The sequence below is a fragment of the Prunus mume genome, linkage group LG3 (assembly GCF_029339155.1).
Source record: "Prunus mume cultivar Tortuosa linkage group LG3, ASM2933915v1, whole genome shotgun sequence".
Lineage (NCBI taxonomy): Eukaryota > Viridiplantae > Streptophyta > Magnoliopsida > Rosales > Rosaceae > Prunus > Prunus mume.
This window is the reverse complement of record NC_142700.1, coordinates 23,984,074-24,002,782: the sequence shown is the minus strand read 5'-3', so window position 1 is coordinate 24,002,782 and position 18,709 is coordinate 23,984,074. Positions and strand designations below refer to the sequence as shown.

The 18,709-nt window shown below is 36.6% G+C and overlaps 1 protein-coding gene across 2 annotated transcripts; it reads right to left on the bottom strand.

Moving 5' to 3' along the window:
• Positions 1 to 9,827: 9,827 nt before the first annotated feature.
• SMG7 (Telomerase activating protein Est1) lies at positions 9,828 to 17,476 on the bottom strand. 2 transcript variants are annotated; one of them, XM_008229058.3, is made up of 9 exons: positions 17,211 to 17,476; positions 15,763 to 15,873; positions 14,918 to 15,523; positions 14,698 to 14,820; positions 13,434 to 13,666; positions 11,281 to 13,307; positions 11,057 to 11,197; positions 10,382 to 10,454; positions 9,828 to 10,243 (listed from the first exon to the last, which is right to left on the bottom strand). In XM_008229058.3, the coding sequence occupies exons 2-6, from the start codon at positions 15,829 to 15,831 to the stop codon at positions 11,300 to 11,302; spliced, it is 3,039 nt and encodes a 1,012-aa protein (XP_008227280.2). In that variant the 5' UTR covers positions 15,832 to 15,873; positions 17,211 to 17,476; the 3' UTR covers positions 9,828 to 10,243; positions 10,382 to 10,454; positions 11,057 to 11,197; positions 11,281 to 11,299. The 2 variants fall into 2 exon arrangements, with proteins under 2 accessions (XP_008227280.2, XP_088904298.1); XM_089048172.1 differs by adding an exon at positions 17,107 to 17,126 and having other exon boundaries at positions 9,828 to 10,454; positions 17,211 to 17,423.
• Positions 17,477 to 18,709: the final 1,233 nt, after the last annotated feature.

The window sequence follows — 18,709 nt, the reverse complement described above, 5'->3', positions numbered from 1 at the left end:
CTCAATTCTTGCCTTATTCGTTTTTGGAGACCGATCAAATGATATTATAACTATTGTTGTCAGGTAATATTTGAGTCTGATTGTGGACAACTTGTTGCGTGATAATTTTCCATTTTCTCATCACTGTAAATGCAGCATGCTGGCTTGGCTTATGTGCGCGTCGCTTTCGGGATCAAAGTTTTTGTGAACAGATCGGCAGCAATTGTAACACATGCAGAGAAAAAAATTCTCACCATCATAACCATACTGACTTCACACAAAATAACGGCATGTCCAGACAGACTGTCCCTGATATTGCTCAGGCTGAGGAGTCAAAGTGCTGATTTCCATTTACAAGTTGTTGCTGCAGCTGCATTTCATGGTGTAGTACAAGGTCATTGAGCATCTGAAAATCTTGCCAGATTTTCTGTTTTTCCCCTTGGAGTTGCATAGGTGGACCCTGTTTACCAGGAAAGGGAAAGTTCACTGGTCCACTCAAGCCATTGCTGTTTGGCATTTGAATGAGATGAGAAATTAATGGAGCTACTGAGCCCATTTCCTTTTGTTGAAGATGACATCTGATATCCATCCAACCAGCTGTAATCATCCATCAGTAGATTCTCACTCATCGAGTCGGAGCAATAAATCGATTCATACACATTTTTAGGAGGAACAGGGCTAAAACCAGGTGGTGGACCAAGGTGCCTAACAGGTCCACTTACTGGATTCTTTCGAATACCTGTGGGCACGTTTGATGATGTCTTTACAGTCAAACCGTCAGCAATTGATTCAGAAGATGATACAGCATCAACCTTAAATGGCAACATAGCCTTTTGTGTGGCTGTAGACCTGTTTTGAAAGGCGAGGCGTTAGGGTGAGGTGTTTTATGCCTTATGAGGCGAAGTGTAAGCCTCAAAGCGTTGAAGCGTAAGCCTTTTAGGTATTGAGTTATTATAATTACAAAAATATAAAACAGCTATCGAATGTATTAAATGCCACTCTAGAATATAAATTAACCATCAAACTTGTTTTTTCAAAATTTCTCTTACTATTGCTCAATTCTTTACTATACATCCTTTTGGTTATATTCTCTCTCTAAGTCTAGTGCCTTTCTACCTAGTTGGAATAGATAAAAGAGTAGATTATGGAGGTGGACTGAACTGATGGTGGAAGGTGGGATAGCCTCAACTGATGATGTCTACTAGTACTACTAACTAACAACATATTGTCCAGAGGTCTGCAGCACTGAATCTGCAAGGTTGAGAAAAAAGTGGTTTATTGTGTCATAAGGCCCCAGTCTCTAGTTTGCAGTTCCCAGTGCGACCTAATATAATGCAACAATGAACGGACCAAGGTAAACCAAACGCATGAGCATTAGATATAAGAGTAGCATTGACTATCGATTGACTAATTGCAGGATTTATTTTGTTTACTAAATTCTAACTCTGTGCCTCCTGGGAGGAATATGCTAAAAGTGCACTTTCTTGAGAACCAGAGTGGTAAAAAACTTCATGATTGCAATACTGGGATCCGGGTCTAGGGTCAGAAACAGAAAGAAAGTTTTACCAAATGCAAAGCAGATCCATTTTGCGGACTTATAATGTTGTGAACACCTGTCTCTCCTGAAAGATAGCCATAAGCATACTCAAACTCAATAGTTGCTGACTTGATGCCACCATATGTGGAAGAACACTTCTCAATGACCCTCTACTCTCTCACACAAGAGGACCATATGATTTTGGCACTCCTCTTTGTGTGAGAGAGTAAAGGAGTGTGGGAGGTGACATTTGGAGTGTCAAAATCATCTCCCATTTTTAAAGTCATACAAGCTTGTGAAACTAATTTTTATCTGAACTGAAGAAACCAAAAGCACCTAAGTGGCTGAGAAAGGTAGGGGTCAACTTGAAGCGATTGCTAAGTGGAATAACGATAGGTGGAGTTAGGTTTTTCATACTGGGAAATGTTGGTTTCGGGCCCTGACCGGACACTGCCCGCTTGACACTTCTAGAGGCAGCGTCACCAGTGGGTAAGGAATAGTTTGATTACAAAAACTCCCACATCGGGGAACAGATGACAATACAAAGGTTTATAAGGACTTACATTGTTCACATTGCAAAGCCTACTGGTGTGGGCTTGTAGCTGAGGCTTTAGGGAAGGAAAAAGAGAAGGATAAAAAAAAGCCCACGGTTGACTCCTGATGATAAAAATAGGGCTCAAAAGGATGGATAAAATGCGTACGAGGGATCAAAGAGGAGAGGACGGATAAAAAATAGTCCCACAGATCAAAGAATGGATACAATTATTTCAAAGTGAAATTTGAAATATAAAGAAAAGGAAAAAGAGATGGATAAAAAAAGGCCCACGGATTAAATGTGTGTAGGAAGGGAAAAGAGATGGATTAAACAAAGTGAAATTTGAAATAGGAGGGATCAAATAGATGGATAAAAAAAAGTCCCACCCATGGATCAAATATAGGAAAGGAAAAGAGATGGATAAAATTGTTTCAATATAAAGAAGTCAAATTGACTTTAGATTTCATGCCCAAAGATAAAAAGGGATCAAAGAGATGGACAAAAAGCCACCCCCACCGGATCAACGGTATAAAGGGAAAAAAGGGATGGATAAAAAGCCCCGCGGATCAAATTGAACGGATTTCATGCCAAAGAAAGATAATATTTTATTTTATTTTATTTTATTTTATTTTATTTTATTTTATTTTATTTTTTGTTTTGGAAAAGTTACATTTTACCCTTGGAGTTAATAGAATTTTGGTCCCTTCAGCTATGATTTAGTTTTGGGAATTTGAGTTCCACCATTACGTAGAGCTCGGTCTCATGAGTTTGTAGACACATAGTGGACTCAAATATGAGTTTAATGAAGATTTTCACTTAGCACACTCAAAGTCTCCAAGTTAAGTGGGTCCAAACGTTTTGGATAAAATGGTAATTTTGGAAGTTGGGTTAAAACCCCAAAACCTTGGCACGCGCAATCAGATTTTCACTACTTTCTCTCTTCTTCCTCGCGGGCGCAGCGCAACCTCATATTGTGCCAATGATTTTGTCGTTGTCCGACCACCGCAAACCGTACCGTTGGTACCATTAGATTCATCTCCTCCTCCTCTACAAAGCACAACCACTAATTGACACAAAAAAACCCGAGACTGAGCTGTGAATTGGATTAGAAGTCAAGGACAACAAACTCGCCTGCTACATCGAAACTTACAACCTAAAACAGCAGTTTTCAACCACCACTGGTTGAGATCTTGGTACGAAAACATTCTCTAGCTCATCCTCTATGTTTTCCCTCCAAAACCAGACTACTGCCTGGGGGCACAAAACATTTAAAAGCGTGAGTGGACAAAATCAAGTTTTGAAAAATAGAATATTAACATACTAACCCCACTGTTAAAACATTTAGAAATCCAATTATATCCATGTTCTATATTCGTACAAGAATTAAGACATGCATATTTATATACATATAATTGATCATGCATTCAATCAAATCATAAAAACCTTTTAAAAGCATTAAAAAGAGATAAGTTCCTTCCACCTAGGTGTACCCATAATAAATCCGTCAAATCCATGATTTTATACTTAATTCCCAGATTATACCGTCAATTTCTTGTGTCACATAATGCAACACATCCTCGCAGGCCTCAGAAACATAAAGTCACCCGAGCTGCATCCTCACAAGACTCAGGGGACACTTGGTCAACCTGAGCTGCATCCTCACTCCTCATGGTTTGGATATCCCTAAGACTCGTGGAACAACTGTCAAACTCACGTTGACTCAACCGAAGGCAACTAGAATGTCCGTAGACATCATTATATCCGAAGGCAACATATTATCCAAAGGCAATACTTTGGGTACCTATGGTGGTTTAAAACCCTTTCCTGGAAAATTATAACACTATTCCTCATTAAATCCTTAAATCCTATTATCATTTCCTTTTCTACCTTTCAAGCCATTCACAATTTAAACATAAACATAATATAATAAAAGTATTTGAATTCAAATATTTATGCTTGGAAAGTAATAACCATAAATAATTCATTCAAAATCAATCAATGAAACTTTAATTGCATAAAATCCATTTATAAAACAAAAGTCCGCTCACTGAGCGTCCGAGCTGGCCTAACCCTTCGAGGGTCCTTCCTGCAGGTTCAACAAAGCCCGAGTACCTATTTAAGCAATTAAAACATTTAATTAATAAAATACCTCAACTATAGATATGTACTCAAAACCCTGACCCCCGGCCTCCAAAGTGCGTGTAACAAACTTAAGAAAGTGCCTAGGCCCGTTTTCAAAATTTCTGACAGGAGGAATGGTCCGAAAAGACCTGAGATTAAATAAGGGCGATTAAATTCCCATATTGGTCAACCTGGTACCCGGTGAGGTCCACGACCTCCAATTACCAATCCGAGAGTTCCTATCGGTTCAACACACTTTACTAAACATGCCCTGCAAGTTTGGTCTGAATCGAACAGTCGAATTACTCGCGATTGTACGATCAGACGGTTATCGTTTATATTAAGTTTGAATTATTGAATCGGAGTATCCGGGACTCCGATTCTTGATCCGCGAATGAAGTCGATCCAACTGTCCGAACATATCTAACTCGGATAACGTCTAATATGCGATATCCAATCGACAATCAAATGATAACCAAATTGAAATCCAAGCATACCGTCATGCTCGGGATGAGGTGGGGAACATTCTAGGACAAAAACCCAACCTTGACACCTCGCAGACGCGCTGCCACCGCGGCAGGTGTGTAGAGAAGTTTTCCAGTGTTTGAAAAACTCCAAACCGCCGGCCAATATTCATACCTACAGATCAAGCACATCAAGATGAGTAACTTTATACCTTGGCTCGATGATCAATTCCACCTTTAAAGCCCTCGAATGAACCATTCTGTCTCTTTAAAAATCTAGAAATTTCTAGTTTCAAAATCATTGAAATTGGAATGGATTGTCGTTGGATTTTCAAGGGATAACACAAAGGGATGGTAGGAGAGTATTTTTGGTGTAATTATAATAGCTGTGGCGGCCGGAATTGGCAGGAAAACCTATCGGAAATCAAGGTTTCTAGACATGCCTTTTTTTTTTTTGGCTGAGTTTTCGTGCGAATTTGGGTCTATTTCTCTTGGATTTAGGTCTAGAAATTGGTATAGTAGATAGAGGAGAGAGAGACGAAGAGAACGAGACCTGTTTCATGGCTGGAGACTGCCGAAAACGGTCGGAATTTTGCTGGATCGTGGAGGGGCAAACTAGAGGAGAGAAAGAGTGGTACATGTGTGGGAGGAGTTAGAGGTTTCATGTTTTTAAAAACTAACTTCGAAAAAATTACGATTGTGCCTCTGGATTTCTTTTGATCGTAACTTTTTCATTACGATTCCGATTTGAGTCCACTACGTGTCTAAGGACTCATCTCGACGTGCCGCAACGGTACAACTAAAATTCCCAAATTCCTTCCCAAACAAAAAGTCAACTTCTAACTCAATAAAATATTCCCGGGGTAAATTCGTCTTTTATTTAAATAAATTAATAATTAAATATTAATTTAGGATCGAATTATTACATTTTGTGAGTGGACTTTGTTTCCAAATGAGCAAGATCTTTTAAATGACAACTTGCATGCATAACTATGATTTGATTGAATTTGGGTTATTTGATTTGGTTGAATTATGAGATTTGGTAAACTCATTATCATGATTTTATTATGATTTTCATAAAGAAATATGAGCTTTATTGTATATATAAAGTATATGGATATGGATTTTGGATATTGGATTATATGGTTTTGCACCACTATTTGTACCTCCCTTGGTTCGATATACTGTGATATTTGGGACACATGGAAGGCTCCTTAGGGGTGTGTCCACAAAAAACACGGAAGGTAGGGAGGTGTGTCGGAACCGGTCACCCAGCTAGTGGACTATTAATTTTAAGTAGCCAAGCTTTGTTCTAGTTTTTCACAATTGAAAATGAATGCTGAACGTCGAATGCATAAGCTGAACAGAAACGCAATTTGCTAGTATAAGCATTGCTTACATCAACCAGGCATGATGAGGCTGACCATTGTTCATGCAACCCCTTCCCAGATAGCGACTTGTATCCATACATATATATATACTCGCGGTGGCTTATAATTTGACGGAAAAATGGGAGATAATTTATTTGGTTATTATATTTGGTTGAAATGGAATGGTCACCAAGAGTCTTTCCAATTACTTCATTCCAGATTGGTTTCGACTTCTTTATCTCACATGTTTGAAAATTTACAATATGATATTTGATGTTTTCTTAGTAACATTCCAAGAGCTGAGGAGAATGACATGCAGTAAAATTTCAAAAAAATTAAGGATTTCAAAGAGTTTCCATGACCTTCAACTTCAAGGAGATTGTTTTAGGTCAAGCATTGAGTTTCTGTTTTTTGTGTGAATGCCGGAGAGGTGGGGTTATTCCTCTCATTCATTTCCTTTGAAGCTTTGTCTTTACATTTGTTGAAGTAGGTATGGAATTAAAATCTCTAATTGGAATGACCATTTGGTCTAGGGGTGGGCATCGAGACCGGAAAACCAGAACACCAAATCGAACTGGATGAAAAAAACTAGAACAAAACCGGTTGACTAAAAAAGTCAACAAACTAGCATCGAACCGGTTCTGGTTCTGATTTCACACCTTACAAAACCATACCAAACTAGATGAGACAGGTTGCGTATATATTTTTTTTTTTACAAAATTATTTAAATCCAATGCTACATTTTCAATCTCATAACTAATATTTCCCCAAACCCAACTTCAAAATATCTTTCTTTTTTTGGCCCAATATCTCTCTTTACATGAAATTGGATCAGTTGTAAATTTTCAAGCCCAAAAAAAAAAAAAAAAAAAAATTAGTTGGAATTTTATTTTTAAAAAATTTTAATTTGAAAAAATAATAATAACCCGATCCAAAACTAAAAAAACCGAAACTGGTTTAAACCGAACTGCCAATTTCATAATTTTTTTTAAAACTAAAACTAGTGTTGTGAGTTTTAGATACCTACAAAACAAAGGTTCATCTAAACACAAATTGTACTCACAAGTGCACAAGGTCAATCGTAATTTAGCAAGGCAAGCACGAGGTCATTCCCACAAGGACTGATTTCTTAACTTTGAAGTAATTAAACCTAATTTAACTTAATAAACACTTAGACAAATTAAAATGGAATTTAAACACATAACTTACACACATAAAGACAAATGGAATTTTTGAATAATTGATTTGAAGGCAAATAAGAAAACAACTAATTAAACACACAAACAAAGGACAATAGAACTAGTTTTCAACAAGATCTGATGGCACTAGGACAATGAATCCACTCCTAATACTCTTCTCTAATCTCTTATTCCATTCCTCTTCATTATTCAAATTATATTGTTGACTAATTCCCTTTAGTGTGAATTATCTAGGGTATTTAGGCTAACTCACATACCCTAACATGCAATTCGACTATGGTATTTAGTCAAATCTAATCATGCAAGAATTCATTAAGTCTAATGGAATCTAGTATAAGCCATGCAACTCCCTAGGAATATGATATTTACCCTAACTGAATCACAATTTTTAATCACGAGAAGCTGGTCTCAAATTTGTATGGTATTTATGCAAGTTTGCATCAAATAACTCAATCAAAACCCTAGATGGTAGCTAAGCATCCAAGCAATCAATCAAAGATAAAACAATGATTAAAAATCCAATTCAATAGAGCCACGAAAAGATAAATTATAATAAGAAAACTAGATAATCATATTAGGGTATAAAGTGCAATATCTTCAGAAAGTGCAACATCAAAAGAAAAGACATGGAAAAAGAATATATCCCTAAAAAACTGAAGATATTGCACTTTAGGGTTGATTTTCTTCTCCTCAAAGCGTAACCCCTTTCTATGAAATTTTCCACTTCCTTATATCACGTCTTAGGGTCCTAAAAGTTCTCTAAAAATAACCTAGGACGTCCCAACCCCTAAAGAATAGGTAAAGACATAAAACTAGGAAAGTCTTGACTAAGAATCTTTCTTTTACTAGGAAAGCATATCAGTTTCTTTGTAAGCATGTATGCTCCTTCAGGATAATTCAGGACAAATATGTAAATTGTAGATCTTTGTCTTATCTTTCCAGCCATATATCGTACGCCTTGAGGAAAAATCAAGAAAGTCTTCAAATAATAATTCTTCCACAGCATCACAGTTTTGATGGGATTGCACCTTATGCTTATTTAACTTTAAAGACTGCTCTCATTGGATATTCCAAAAATTCTAGAAAAATTCCACAATCATCTTCAAGATCTTAGCTTTCATCTTCAACTGGTCTTGTACCAAAACTCCGGCAAAAAGTCGTATTTCAGTTGAAAATCAATTAACTTCTCTGAAAAGCTGAAAATTGAGAAAACAAAGTAACAAGTCCTTTTTAAATTCAATTCTCCTACAAAAATTAAGTATAGGTACATAAATGTGTAAATTTATGGACTTATCAACTAGACCAAATCAGATCGGTTAAATAGTTATGGTTTCAATTTCAATTCGAGGAACCTAACCTGACCTCACCCACCCCTAATTTGGTCTAAAAAATTATTGCTTATGAAACTTTTACTTACTATAACAAAGAAAAGAGTTGAATTTGAAAATCTCTTTTTAAAAATTGGGAAAAAAAAAATCACTAGACTAAATACTTGATATAGGACGTTTGTCCCTTATTAATGGACGAATTTTTTATCAATAAGGGAGATTCACTATTATACACAATATAGGAGCTCAAATTATAAAAAAAAAACCTTACATTAAATGGACTTTAGAAACACACCCAAAACTCATTTACAACATAATAAAAAGACTTTTAACTTCTTTTAAATAACAAAACTGCCATTGATTTCTTAAAACAAACTCAACCCAAAAACCTCATAAAAAAGCTCAAAACACTCAATAGGGCATCAAAGTAATTTAATAATCAAAATTAAATTCAATAGGGTCAGTTGTAATTTTTTGGATTTATTTTGGGTTTGTTTATAGAAATTAAATAGTATAAGATTTATTTATAGTTTTATTGCTAAGAATGAATATATGACTAAATATCTTCGCATATCTGCCGTCCTCTAACTTGCAGTTCAATGATCAGAATCTCTTTTTGTTAGTGACACTTTCGGTTAAATATTGTGTTTATTTTCACACTTTCCATGGCCAAACGATTACCGATTGGCTAATAGTTTGCAAATATTATCCTTAAAATATCACTTTGAAATTAAATAATTTCAGTCATTGGGTCGTAAGGCTAGATGACCGGTGAGGATGTTTATACTATCAAAGGATCAGTCATACAAACAAACAAAAAAAGACTTGCTTCCCTTCCCATGTATAGCCAATTGTATCATATGTGCGTATTATAATTCCTTTTGCTCTACGTGGATATGACTAATCGTGTGATGAGAAAGAAACGTGTACGTAAATATGTAAACGACTGGGCGATGCAATTCTCTACCAACCACATTACCATATTATATTAGGTGAGAAAAAGATATTTTGCCTACTTTAATGCCTACTCAGGAAATTGCTTATGTGGGAAGGCAAATCAGGGTTCAAGGGACCTAACCTTGCAAGTTCTTATATTAACTCAAAGGAACCAACCCATAATCAAAGTACCCCACTGTAAGTACATTGTAAGATGGCAAGGAAGCCAACTCTGCAAATTACGACAGCGACAGGCATTGCAAACAGCAACGAAAATGAAAAAGTAGCTCTGTTTATACAAACAGGAGCATAAAAAAAAACCTTCAAATTTATACAGGCAGAAGAAAAGCAAGAAAACTTAAAACTTGAATATGTTTTTAACATTCAACAATGCATATTGTTCACATATATTATTTTAATTATATGAAGTTCTAGTAAACCCCGACTTCATAAAAGGGTAGAATATATCGCTCGCCACCATACTAAGATCAATAAAAACATTTTTTCTGTTCAAATCTCAAATTGGGACACCATGACCATTCACCACACTAGTAGTAGTAGTACTCACGACATGACTCACTCTTAAATCTTCACAGTGAAATATTTTATACCTACCACATCCCATTTCAGATACATAGTATGATTTCCTTCCACATTCCCAATAATCTGTGCAACTCAGAGCCCTCCGAAGCTTGTCGTGCAAGAAACCTCAACTAGAATTACATACTAAACCATCTCCCAGCTGATGATTACCAGTATCCACAGCAAAATATGCTTCAACAGTTCAGAAGAAGAGTGAGTACACCAATTTTATTCCACCAATTGCTGGAGGCATAAAAGCCTCAAAACCAACAGATGATCTTATTAACACGTTCTCTATCCACCCCCCATGTAACCAGACAAGGCACTTACTTCTTATGAACTTCGCAGCACGAAACATGTATCCATATTTCTCATCCTCCGAGCTGGAGAGCTTTCGCAAAATCTGTATTCAAGGTAAAAATAAAATAACCATTAAACCACCCATAACAAACAAATAAAAAACCCACCACTACCTCCAGAATATCCTGGTGAACTGAATGATTGGCTTGTTGATTTAAGACATGCAGATTCATTACTTATGGTTCTGGAAAAGTAATTAAAGAGGTTTATGCTTCTAAAGGCTATACACAACCATATCAAGGTTGGAATATATGATAAAAGTTCCTGGTCGAGTGCTTAGAAAGTCTAGTGCAAATCCCAATGTTGATCTTTTGCTTAGAAAGAAGAGGTTATCAACAACTATTCCTTAAGGTCACAAATTTCACAGATTTAGGCTATACATGATTTCGGGAATGGAGAAGATTGTGACTATAATACTTCAAAAATAATTTTTTTTAAATTCATAGAAAGGATCTCCTAGCATATTATAAGCTAATTCCAAGAGACACTGGAGATCTAGTCATGGATTTCTTAATTAATGTTACTGTATATACTAGAAAGCAACCTACCTATTAATTATTGAACTCATTTTCACCAACAGAATATGCAACCATAAACCAGCATGCAAAACAGAACAGACGAACATAACTTCACACAAATACGCACCTGTGTAGTTGTAACTGCCAGCAAGAAGCCAAGGCCACCAATGCTCCAACAGAAAATTAACATTGACAAAGCTTCAAATTTGGAGTTTGAATTCGGTAGCAAAAGGCAATGCGGACATTCACCAGGATCATCCTCAAGAACCTTAACAACAATAAGGGAAAAATCTACATAAAGAACAGAAGGGCAGCAATTGTAACAGATGCAGAGAAAAAACAAATTCTCACCATCATAACCATACTGACTTCACACAAAATAACGGCCTGTCCAGGCAGACTGTCCTTGATATTGCTCAGGCTGAGGAGTCAAGTGCTGATTTCCATTTACAAGTTGTTGCTGCAGCTGCATTTCATGGTGTAGTTTGAGCTCATCGAGCATCTGAAAATCTTGCCAGCTTTTCTGTTTTTCGCCTTGGAGTTGCATAGGTGGACCCTGTTTACCAGGAAAGGGAAAGTTCACTGGCCCATTCAAGCCATTGCCGTTAATGAAGCGATTGGGATTTGAATGAGATGAGATATTAATGGAGCTATTGAGCCCATTTCCTTTAGTTGAAGATGGCATCTGATATCCATCCAACCAGCTGTAATCGTCCATCAGTAGATTCTCACTCATTGAGTCGGAGCCATAAATCGATTCATTCACATTTTTAGGAGGAACAGGGCTAAAACCAGGTGGTGGACCAAGATGCCTAACAGGTCGACTTACTGGATTCTTTCGGATACCTGTGGGCAGGTTAGATGATGTCTTTACAGTCAAACCATCAGCAATTGCTCCAGAAGATGATATAGCATCAACCTTAAACGGCAACATAGCTTCTGGAGCTTTTGTGTGGCTGTAGACCATACCACTAGTACTACCATTCACTGGCTGCTGGAATGGAACTGAAACTGCCACAGGCTCAGATGCAAGTACATACCCATTCCCCATAAATCCCATACTCTTTAAGCTGTGAGCAAGAGACATTTCTTCCTCTGTTGACAACTTCAAAGCATGTGATTGAGGTGGTTGCAAATTCTGGGGGATACTATTAGCAACTGATACAGGTAGTTGTGAACTAGCACCAAAACCAGCTTCCATTGACAGCTTGGAAGCATGTGACTGAATTGATTGCAAATGTTGGGGTATACCATTACCAACAGATACAGGTATTTGTGAACCAGCACTAAAAGCGGTTTGATGGCGAAGATTATCAAAAGGGGCAGTGACATAAGTGCCATTAACTTTAAGATCACCTGGAGAAGCATTTTTACCAGGCACCAGGCCCTCATAGGCTGCCCAAGTAGTGTTTATCACATCAGGCCGCTTCTCAGCCACTATTGGCTTAAAAACTATTACTTCATCTTCCTCATCCCCTTCCGTGGTTAACTCAGGCTTTGGATATGCAACTCCCAACTTCATTGTATTCTCTGCTTGATTTTCTTGCAGATTATCATTTTCAGTAGCCATGCCCATATAGGAGGTAGGAACAAAATCATTTTGCACTGGAGGCTCAAAACCAATGACAAATTTCTTTGCCTTTGAATCAAAATATACTGCCTTCTGGTCAACCTTAATCACATTTGCAAGAGCCTTGCCTGCCGCCACAATCCGTTTAACACGGGCCCCTTTTTCCTTGTGGCCGTCACTTCCAAAAGAATGCTTCCTTGAGAAGTCCAATATAGTTTGCGCTGGAAGAAGTGGAATGAATCCTCTCAACTCAAAATCCTCCCACAAAGCAAGACGGTTCTCAGTTTCCCCTTCTTCATATCTGCTCATATTATTAAAGCAAGTCTCATCTTCATCATCATCTATGGACACCGGCCCTGTTGACGAGATACAATTCAGGAAGGAGATGCAAACCATCCAGAACTTTGATCTAACTTTAGTCTGTTTTTCATCTGCATCACTTCCAGCTGCAACATCCGGGCAACATGCTAACCATTCTACAAACACCAGAATGCCCGGTAACAGGAAACTTGAAGAAGGATCACACAACTGGACGCATCTCTCTAAGATGTGCCCCATCAACTCAAAGACAGCAGTAAATGCATTCTGCAGTACGACAGCACGTTGTACAATTTCAGCATATGTCTGACCTTCACTTTCCTTCTTCACATTGTGAACTGTGAATATCAATATGGAGACAAGTCTAACAATGAAAAGTCCATTCTCAACAGAATCTGCACCGAAATTCTGCAACTCCTTTGCTCCAGAAGACAGGAGCTCACATAAACCACTGCTTACCACAGAGAGAACTTCTACAAATGTCTCCAGGCTACACAAAACAGTCATAATTAGGAGGTAATCTTCCAAACATAAAACAAAAGAGAAAAGGAGAGACAGAGGGAGGTCCAAGTAATAAGAAACACTTCCATATCGATATACTTCAGAAAAAAATTACCTAGTACGTGTGAAAAGAATTCCATTTAGACGGACAAACCGTATGCAAAAAGCCTTATAAGTTTCCTGAGTACTGGATGCTTTTTCCTTAACAAGGCTCACTTCTGTATTGTTATCTTTAGATGCAGGTATTGCTTCCGCTTTCCCTCTACCTTTGCCTGTCAATCGTGCAGGCAACTCTTTGACTGCAGAAGCATTAGTATTCCCCGGCAGCTGAGAGTAACTCTGACGATTCTACTCCAGAAAAAAAAGATATATACATAAACAACAACACATACAGTATTTCAGGCAATAAAATAGGGAACCCAGGTGAGGAAATTAAAAGATGTTACACTGGATAAAGGCTTTAATGCTTAAACATCAGCAAATTAATTGGTAAACAGTCCCATGTTCTTTTACGTGATATTAATTTCAAGACAGTTACACTTGAAAGAAGCATATATCTGATTACTTCTTAAGTTTCAAGCTTCAAGCCAAAAGGTGGTACCGCTCACATTTTCCTAATCCCTCCCAACACCTTATCAGGGTTTGACTACCTCAAAACCACCTCCTTCTTAAAGAAGGGGAGGTAGCACTACCCTACCATTCGAACATAGAAGTGGTTGATATGACAACTCAAGTCACCCTGATGAAATAAGACAAACTACCCTAACATTCGTAACATCAAAGGACCAAAGGTCACTTCAAGTCCAGAGGTGCATAATCAATTAGAGTAATGCTACACTTACCACATTTTTATCCCACATTTCTATACCACATGATGTGGCATGTCTATATTATATGCTACATCAATTAAATCAATGAATTGTATTTTAATTAAGAGAATTTGAAAAACAAATACTGGAATAAATCATAAAAGAAAAGAAAATATTAAATAATTTTAATTGACGTGGCTGTCCATCCCAGCTGCCACATAAGATGGTGTAGGGATGTGGTATACAAATGTGATAAGAGTAGCATTATTCAATCAATTATACTCAAACACCAGTGCTTGCTAAGTTGGCAAGGGTCAATACCGCAAGAAGCATGGGTCCTAAGTATGACCAAAAGTTTCGCAAAGCTATACAATTCTTAGTGAACAAAAGTTAGAACTAATGCTTGACAAGCCAAGAGAAAAACCATTAGACCTCTAATTATGGCCTAATATTTTGAGAGAAGAAATATTATTGGACAGGGTACATGATTGGCAATTCCTCAAAAGTGTCAATATAAGAGCACAGGAAACAATTACAACATTTCCATAGGTCACGCTAAAAACACAATACCTTCTCAAATGCAACAATCAAGTTATCCCTTGCAGTTGAAAAGGGACTATCCACCGCCAGGCTACGAAAATATCGATAAACAGCCACCAACTCATCCCCCGAATAGGATGCCAAAATAGCAAGCTGAAAAAGGAGGATGATTTGTCAGAGTGAACGGTCAAAATCATCATCAATAGACATCCAGAGAAAAATAGATGAAGAAAAATATCAAAACAAATACCTGATGATGGGGATTCCCACTTGATGGCCAGAGAGATGCAGCTTGCAAGTAGTAACTTGAGGCTGCAGCATACTCACGAGTTTTGGAGTCCCCCTCCCCATATAATCCTTTGTAGCGTGCAAGATCACCCAAGTAGATCAAACATCGGTGGCATGATATCAGGCCTTTCTTCATTTCAGTAGATTTCTTTCCATCCTTGTCCATAACAATTTTATTTTCCGAATCCTCAGAGAAATACCCGAGAGGGAGCCCATACTTTGCTCTGATCTTCACTATCAAATCATGATAAAATCCAGTTGCCTCTGAAAGGAATGTTTTAAACTGCAATCTTATTTTTGTAATCCGATCAGGCCGAGCAGGGCCCTTCACAGCCTGAGATGAGTTTGAACTTGCAGAAGCCGTAGCAGCACTAAAGTGTGCTCTCAATTCCTCAATACGCTTGTAATGCAGCTGCCACAAAGCATACTCAATATTGTGCTGCTCAGAAAAAGCATGATCCTCGAGAATTATTGCTTCATAATTCTCACGTATCTGTTGCCAGGCATTGGGATCTGAGGGAATTCGAGCTTGAGCAGACCTCCGACGCCTATTCTCCAATTCAATAACCTGCAAAGTAAAAATATGAACGTAAAATGACAGGAAACTATGGAGCATGATTGCATATAAAATACAGACATCACACATGCACAAGCATGCATATACACAGATTCCTTCAGTATATCTAACAGAACCTCCATTCAACATTTGCATCAAGCACATGGTAGTTACGGGTTTAAGCATATAGGCAGTTTAAAAAATAGTAATCAAGAAAAAGCATAATTTTTTTATGAGGGAAAAGAATATACCTTGTCATAGAGGCGTTGGGCACGCTCCCTTGATGAAGGAGCTGACATTTTATCCATATGTGTAATCATCGTCCATCAAGTATGTTTGATTAACCAAAAACAGCATTAAATCTGCAGAAAATTAAAACCCCATCATCGGATGAAAAAATAATAAACCGGATATTGTTTCTCAATTTAAAAAAATAAAAGGCGGTCAAGGAAAGGATGAAGAACATAAAATAAAACCACATCATTTGAGCAACATATTTAGTTGACGGATTTCATGCTAAACATCCACCCAGATCAATCATTGTGAAAACCATCCATTATTACCCGCACATACATATATGTATATATCTAAATTTTATTTGACAACTTCTCAATTGTAGATGTCTCAATATGTTATTGACTCTAAGAAAATCACAACATGCCATAATGGAATAGTCATGCCTTAAAATCCCAAAAGAGAAGATGAACTAAGTAAAAAACTTTGATGTATACACAAATGAATAAAGCCATAAAACAAAAAAATCAATCAATCAAGGAGACAATAGTGGAAAGAGTCCTCAGATGGTCATTGTACAACTTGCAAGGAAACACCATCTAGAACAAAACAAAATTTAAAAGCATAGTGATCACGTACAAAAAGAATAAATCTCTACTGCAAAACCAAATATCTTACAAACCCAACAATACCATTAACAGTTTCTAAAATTCCTCTGTAACAATTCTAATCCATTCATCCAAAATGATGACTATTAAAGAGCTCAACCACATTGTCACCATGTTCCTTCTAACCATGGGAAAAGATTTCTCTGTCATAAAACTGTTGCTTCTTGTCATAGCATTACCACAGGTCACAAAACCGTTCCGCATATGTATTACTCGTACAAATGGATGAAATGATTAAGCATTCCAACTCTATTCTTAAAATTGAAGCTTAGGAATTAGGATATGAAACAATAATTGCATACAACCACCTAATATTCATCAACAATTCAGAAATAAAAACCCAAATTCCATAATGCTTTAAGCATGCAGGATATTACATACATAAAGAAAAATAACCCATGTTTGATTTCTGGAAGATTTTGGGAGAAAAAATAAAAACAAAACAAAACAAGAAAAAGCCTAGAAAACAACGGCTGCCAAAACCAATAGCTGCGTATCACACCATTCCAATTTCTATTTCTATTTCCTCTTCCTTTCCTGAATTTAGAACAAAAAAAGAATGGAGAAAGAAAAAGTCCCGGATATAATAAAAGAAGCGAACAATCAATTTACAAAAAACAAAAAACAAAAAAAAAAAAAACACAGTGAAAGAAGTACGAATAACAACAGATCCGCTAAATCAAAATAGCATACCTAACTTAGATCAAACAGCCCTACAATTTCCCCACAATAAACAAGAAAAAATTATTAAACAGAATAAAATCAAGGAAAGATAAAAGAAGGGGGAAAAAACGCACCTATGTAAGCCGGATCAACGCAGAGATTTGTCGGATTAGAACATCGGATTGCGAATTTGAAATTTCAGAAAGAGAAAAGAAAGTCTTCGTGTTTAGGGTTTGGTTAGAGAGAGAAGAGGAAAGAGAAAAAGAGAGAGAGAGAGAGAACGGTGTGGTTTGGTTTCTTTTGGTTTTGTGGTTTTTGGGTCCAAACGGGATGAGATTAGGAAGACAATTTCTTTTTTCTTTTTCCGTTTGCTTTTTCTATTTTTCTGTTCATTTTTTGCATTTTCTATTTATTTAGAGCTATTACCAGCTTTAGTTTCAGGCGGCTAGCAAAGAGACGCCGTCGTTTTGGACCTGATAAATGATATATACATCCATTGGCCGTCCGTTATTTGTTTTTCTTTTTCTGGTTTGCTGACTCAAGAAATTACTTGACTACCTGTTTCTAGTTATTTTTCTTTGTTTTTATTTATTTATTTATGAGTGATATATAGGGAGAGAAATTATTTTATGGTACCATAGTACCACATGGGTGGGCATCAATTGGGAATTGATGAAACCTGTTGAACTAAACCGTAGTTACCGATTTGATTTCATTTTCACAAAGAAAACGGCTTAAAAACCAAATTGGACTGGCCTAAATCAAATCAGATTGTTTATGTGTATATTTATTACTTATATTATATTTTACATGTGTAATACTCTAATTAGGTAATAACTATATATGAATATTTAAATTGAGCTATATTAGTATTTGAAATTTGAAATTTTATGGTATGTTGAGCTTTAGAATGGTTTCGTATTCTAGAAAATAATTTCAGTATGGAGCAAGTTGTGAATTTGTTGGTTGTAATTGGGTTAACAATATTGAAAAAATGCAAATGAAAAGATAATTGGGCTTATGACCAAACTGTCTTAAATTGATTTGGTTTGGTTTGGTTTTCTCCATAACTTTTGTCAAAATCAAACCTAACCAAACCGTTATATTGTAATTAATTTAACCGTAGTTTTGAGGTGAAACCGATCTAATTCAGATTGTGTCCACCCCTAACCACATGGTATCATTTGTCCACGTATTATATAATATAATGGATGGCATGGTTGGTTGGTATTTCCCACTTTTAGGGTACAGTAACAATAAATATCTACTTGTTATCATGGATGAGTATCATGTGACCATACTACTGTACCACATTCACGCTCTCATTTTGTAGGGTAAGGTTCACCTTTTGTTTGATGCCAAGTCAAAAAACCCCCAAAAAATATCATTGGTAAAGTAAAATATTAAATGTAATGACCTTGAAAATAATATTTTGTTTTATTATTTTTGTGAAAAAAATCATATTAAGTTGTGTGGTTATTATGGGTAAATTTTGTTGACTTGGTGTGAGATTATTGGATTTAAGAGTGTTTAATCTCAATTTGGACAAAAATACCCTTTTTATGAATTTTCAAAGGATGTTCAAGAAATTGAAGTGAGAAAATTATAATTTTGGACTAGAAAAACAAAGCTC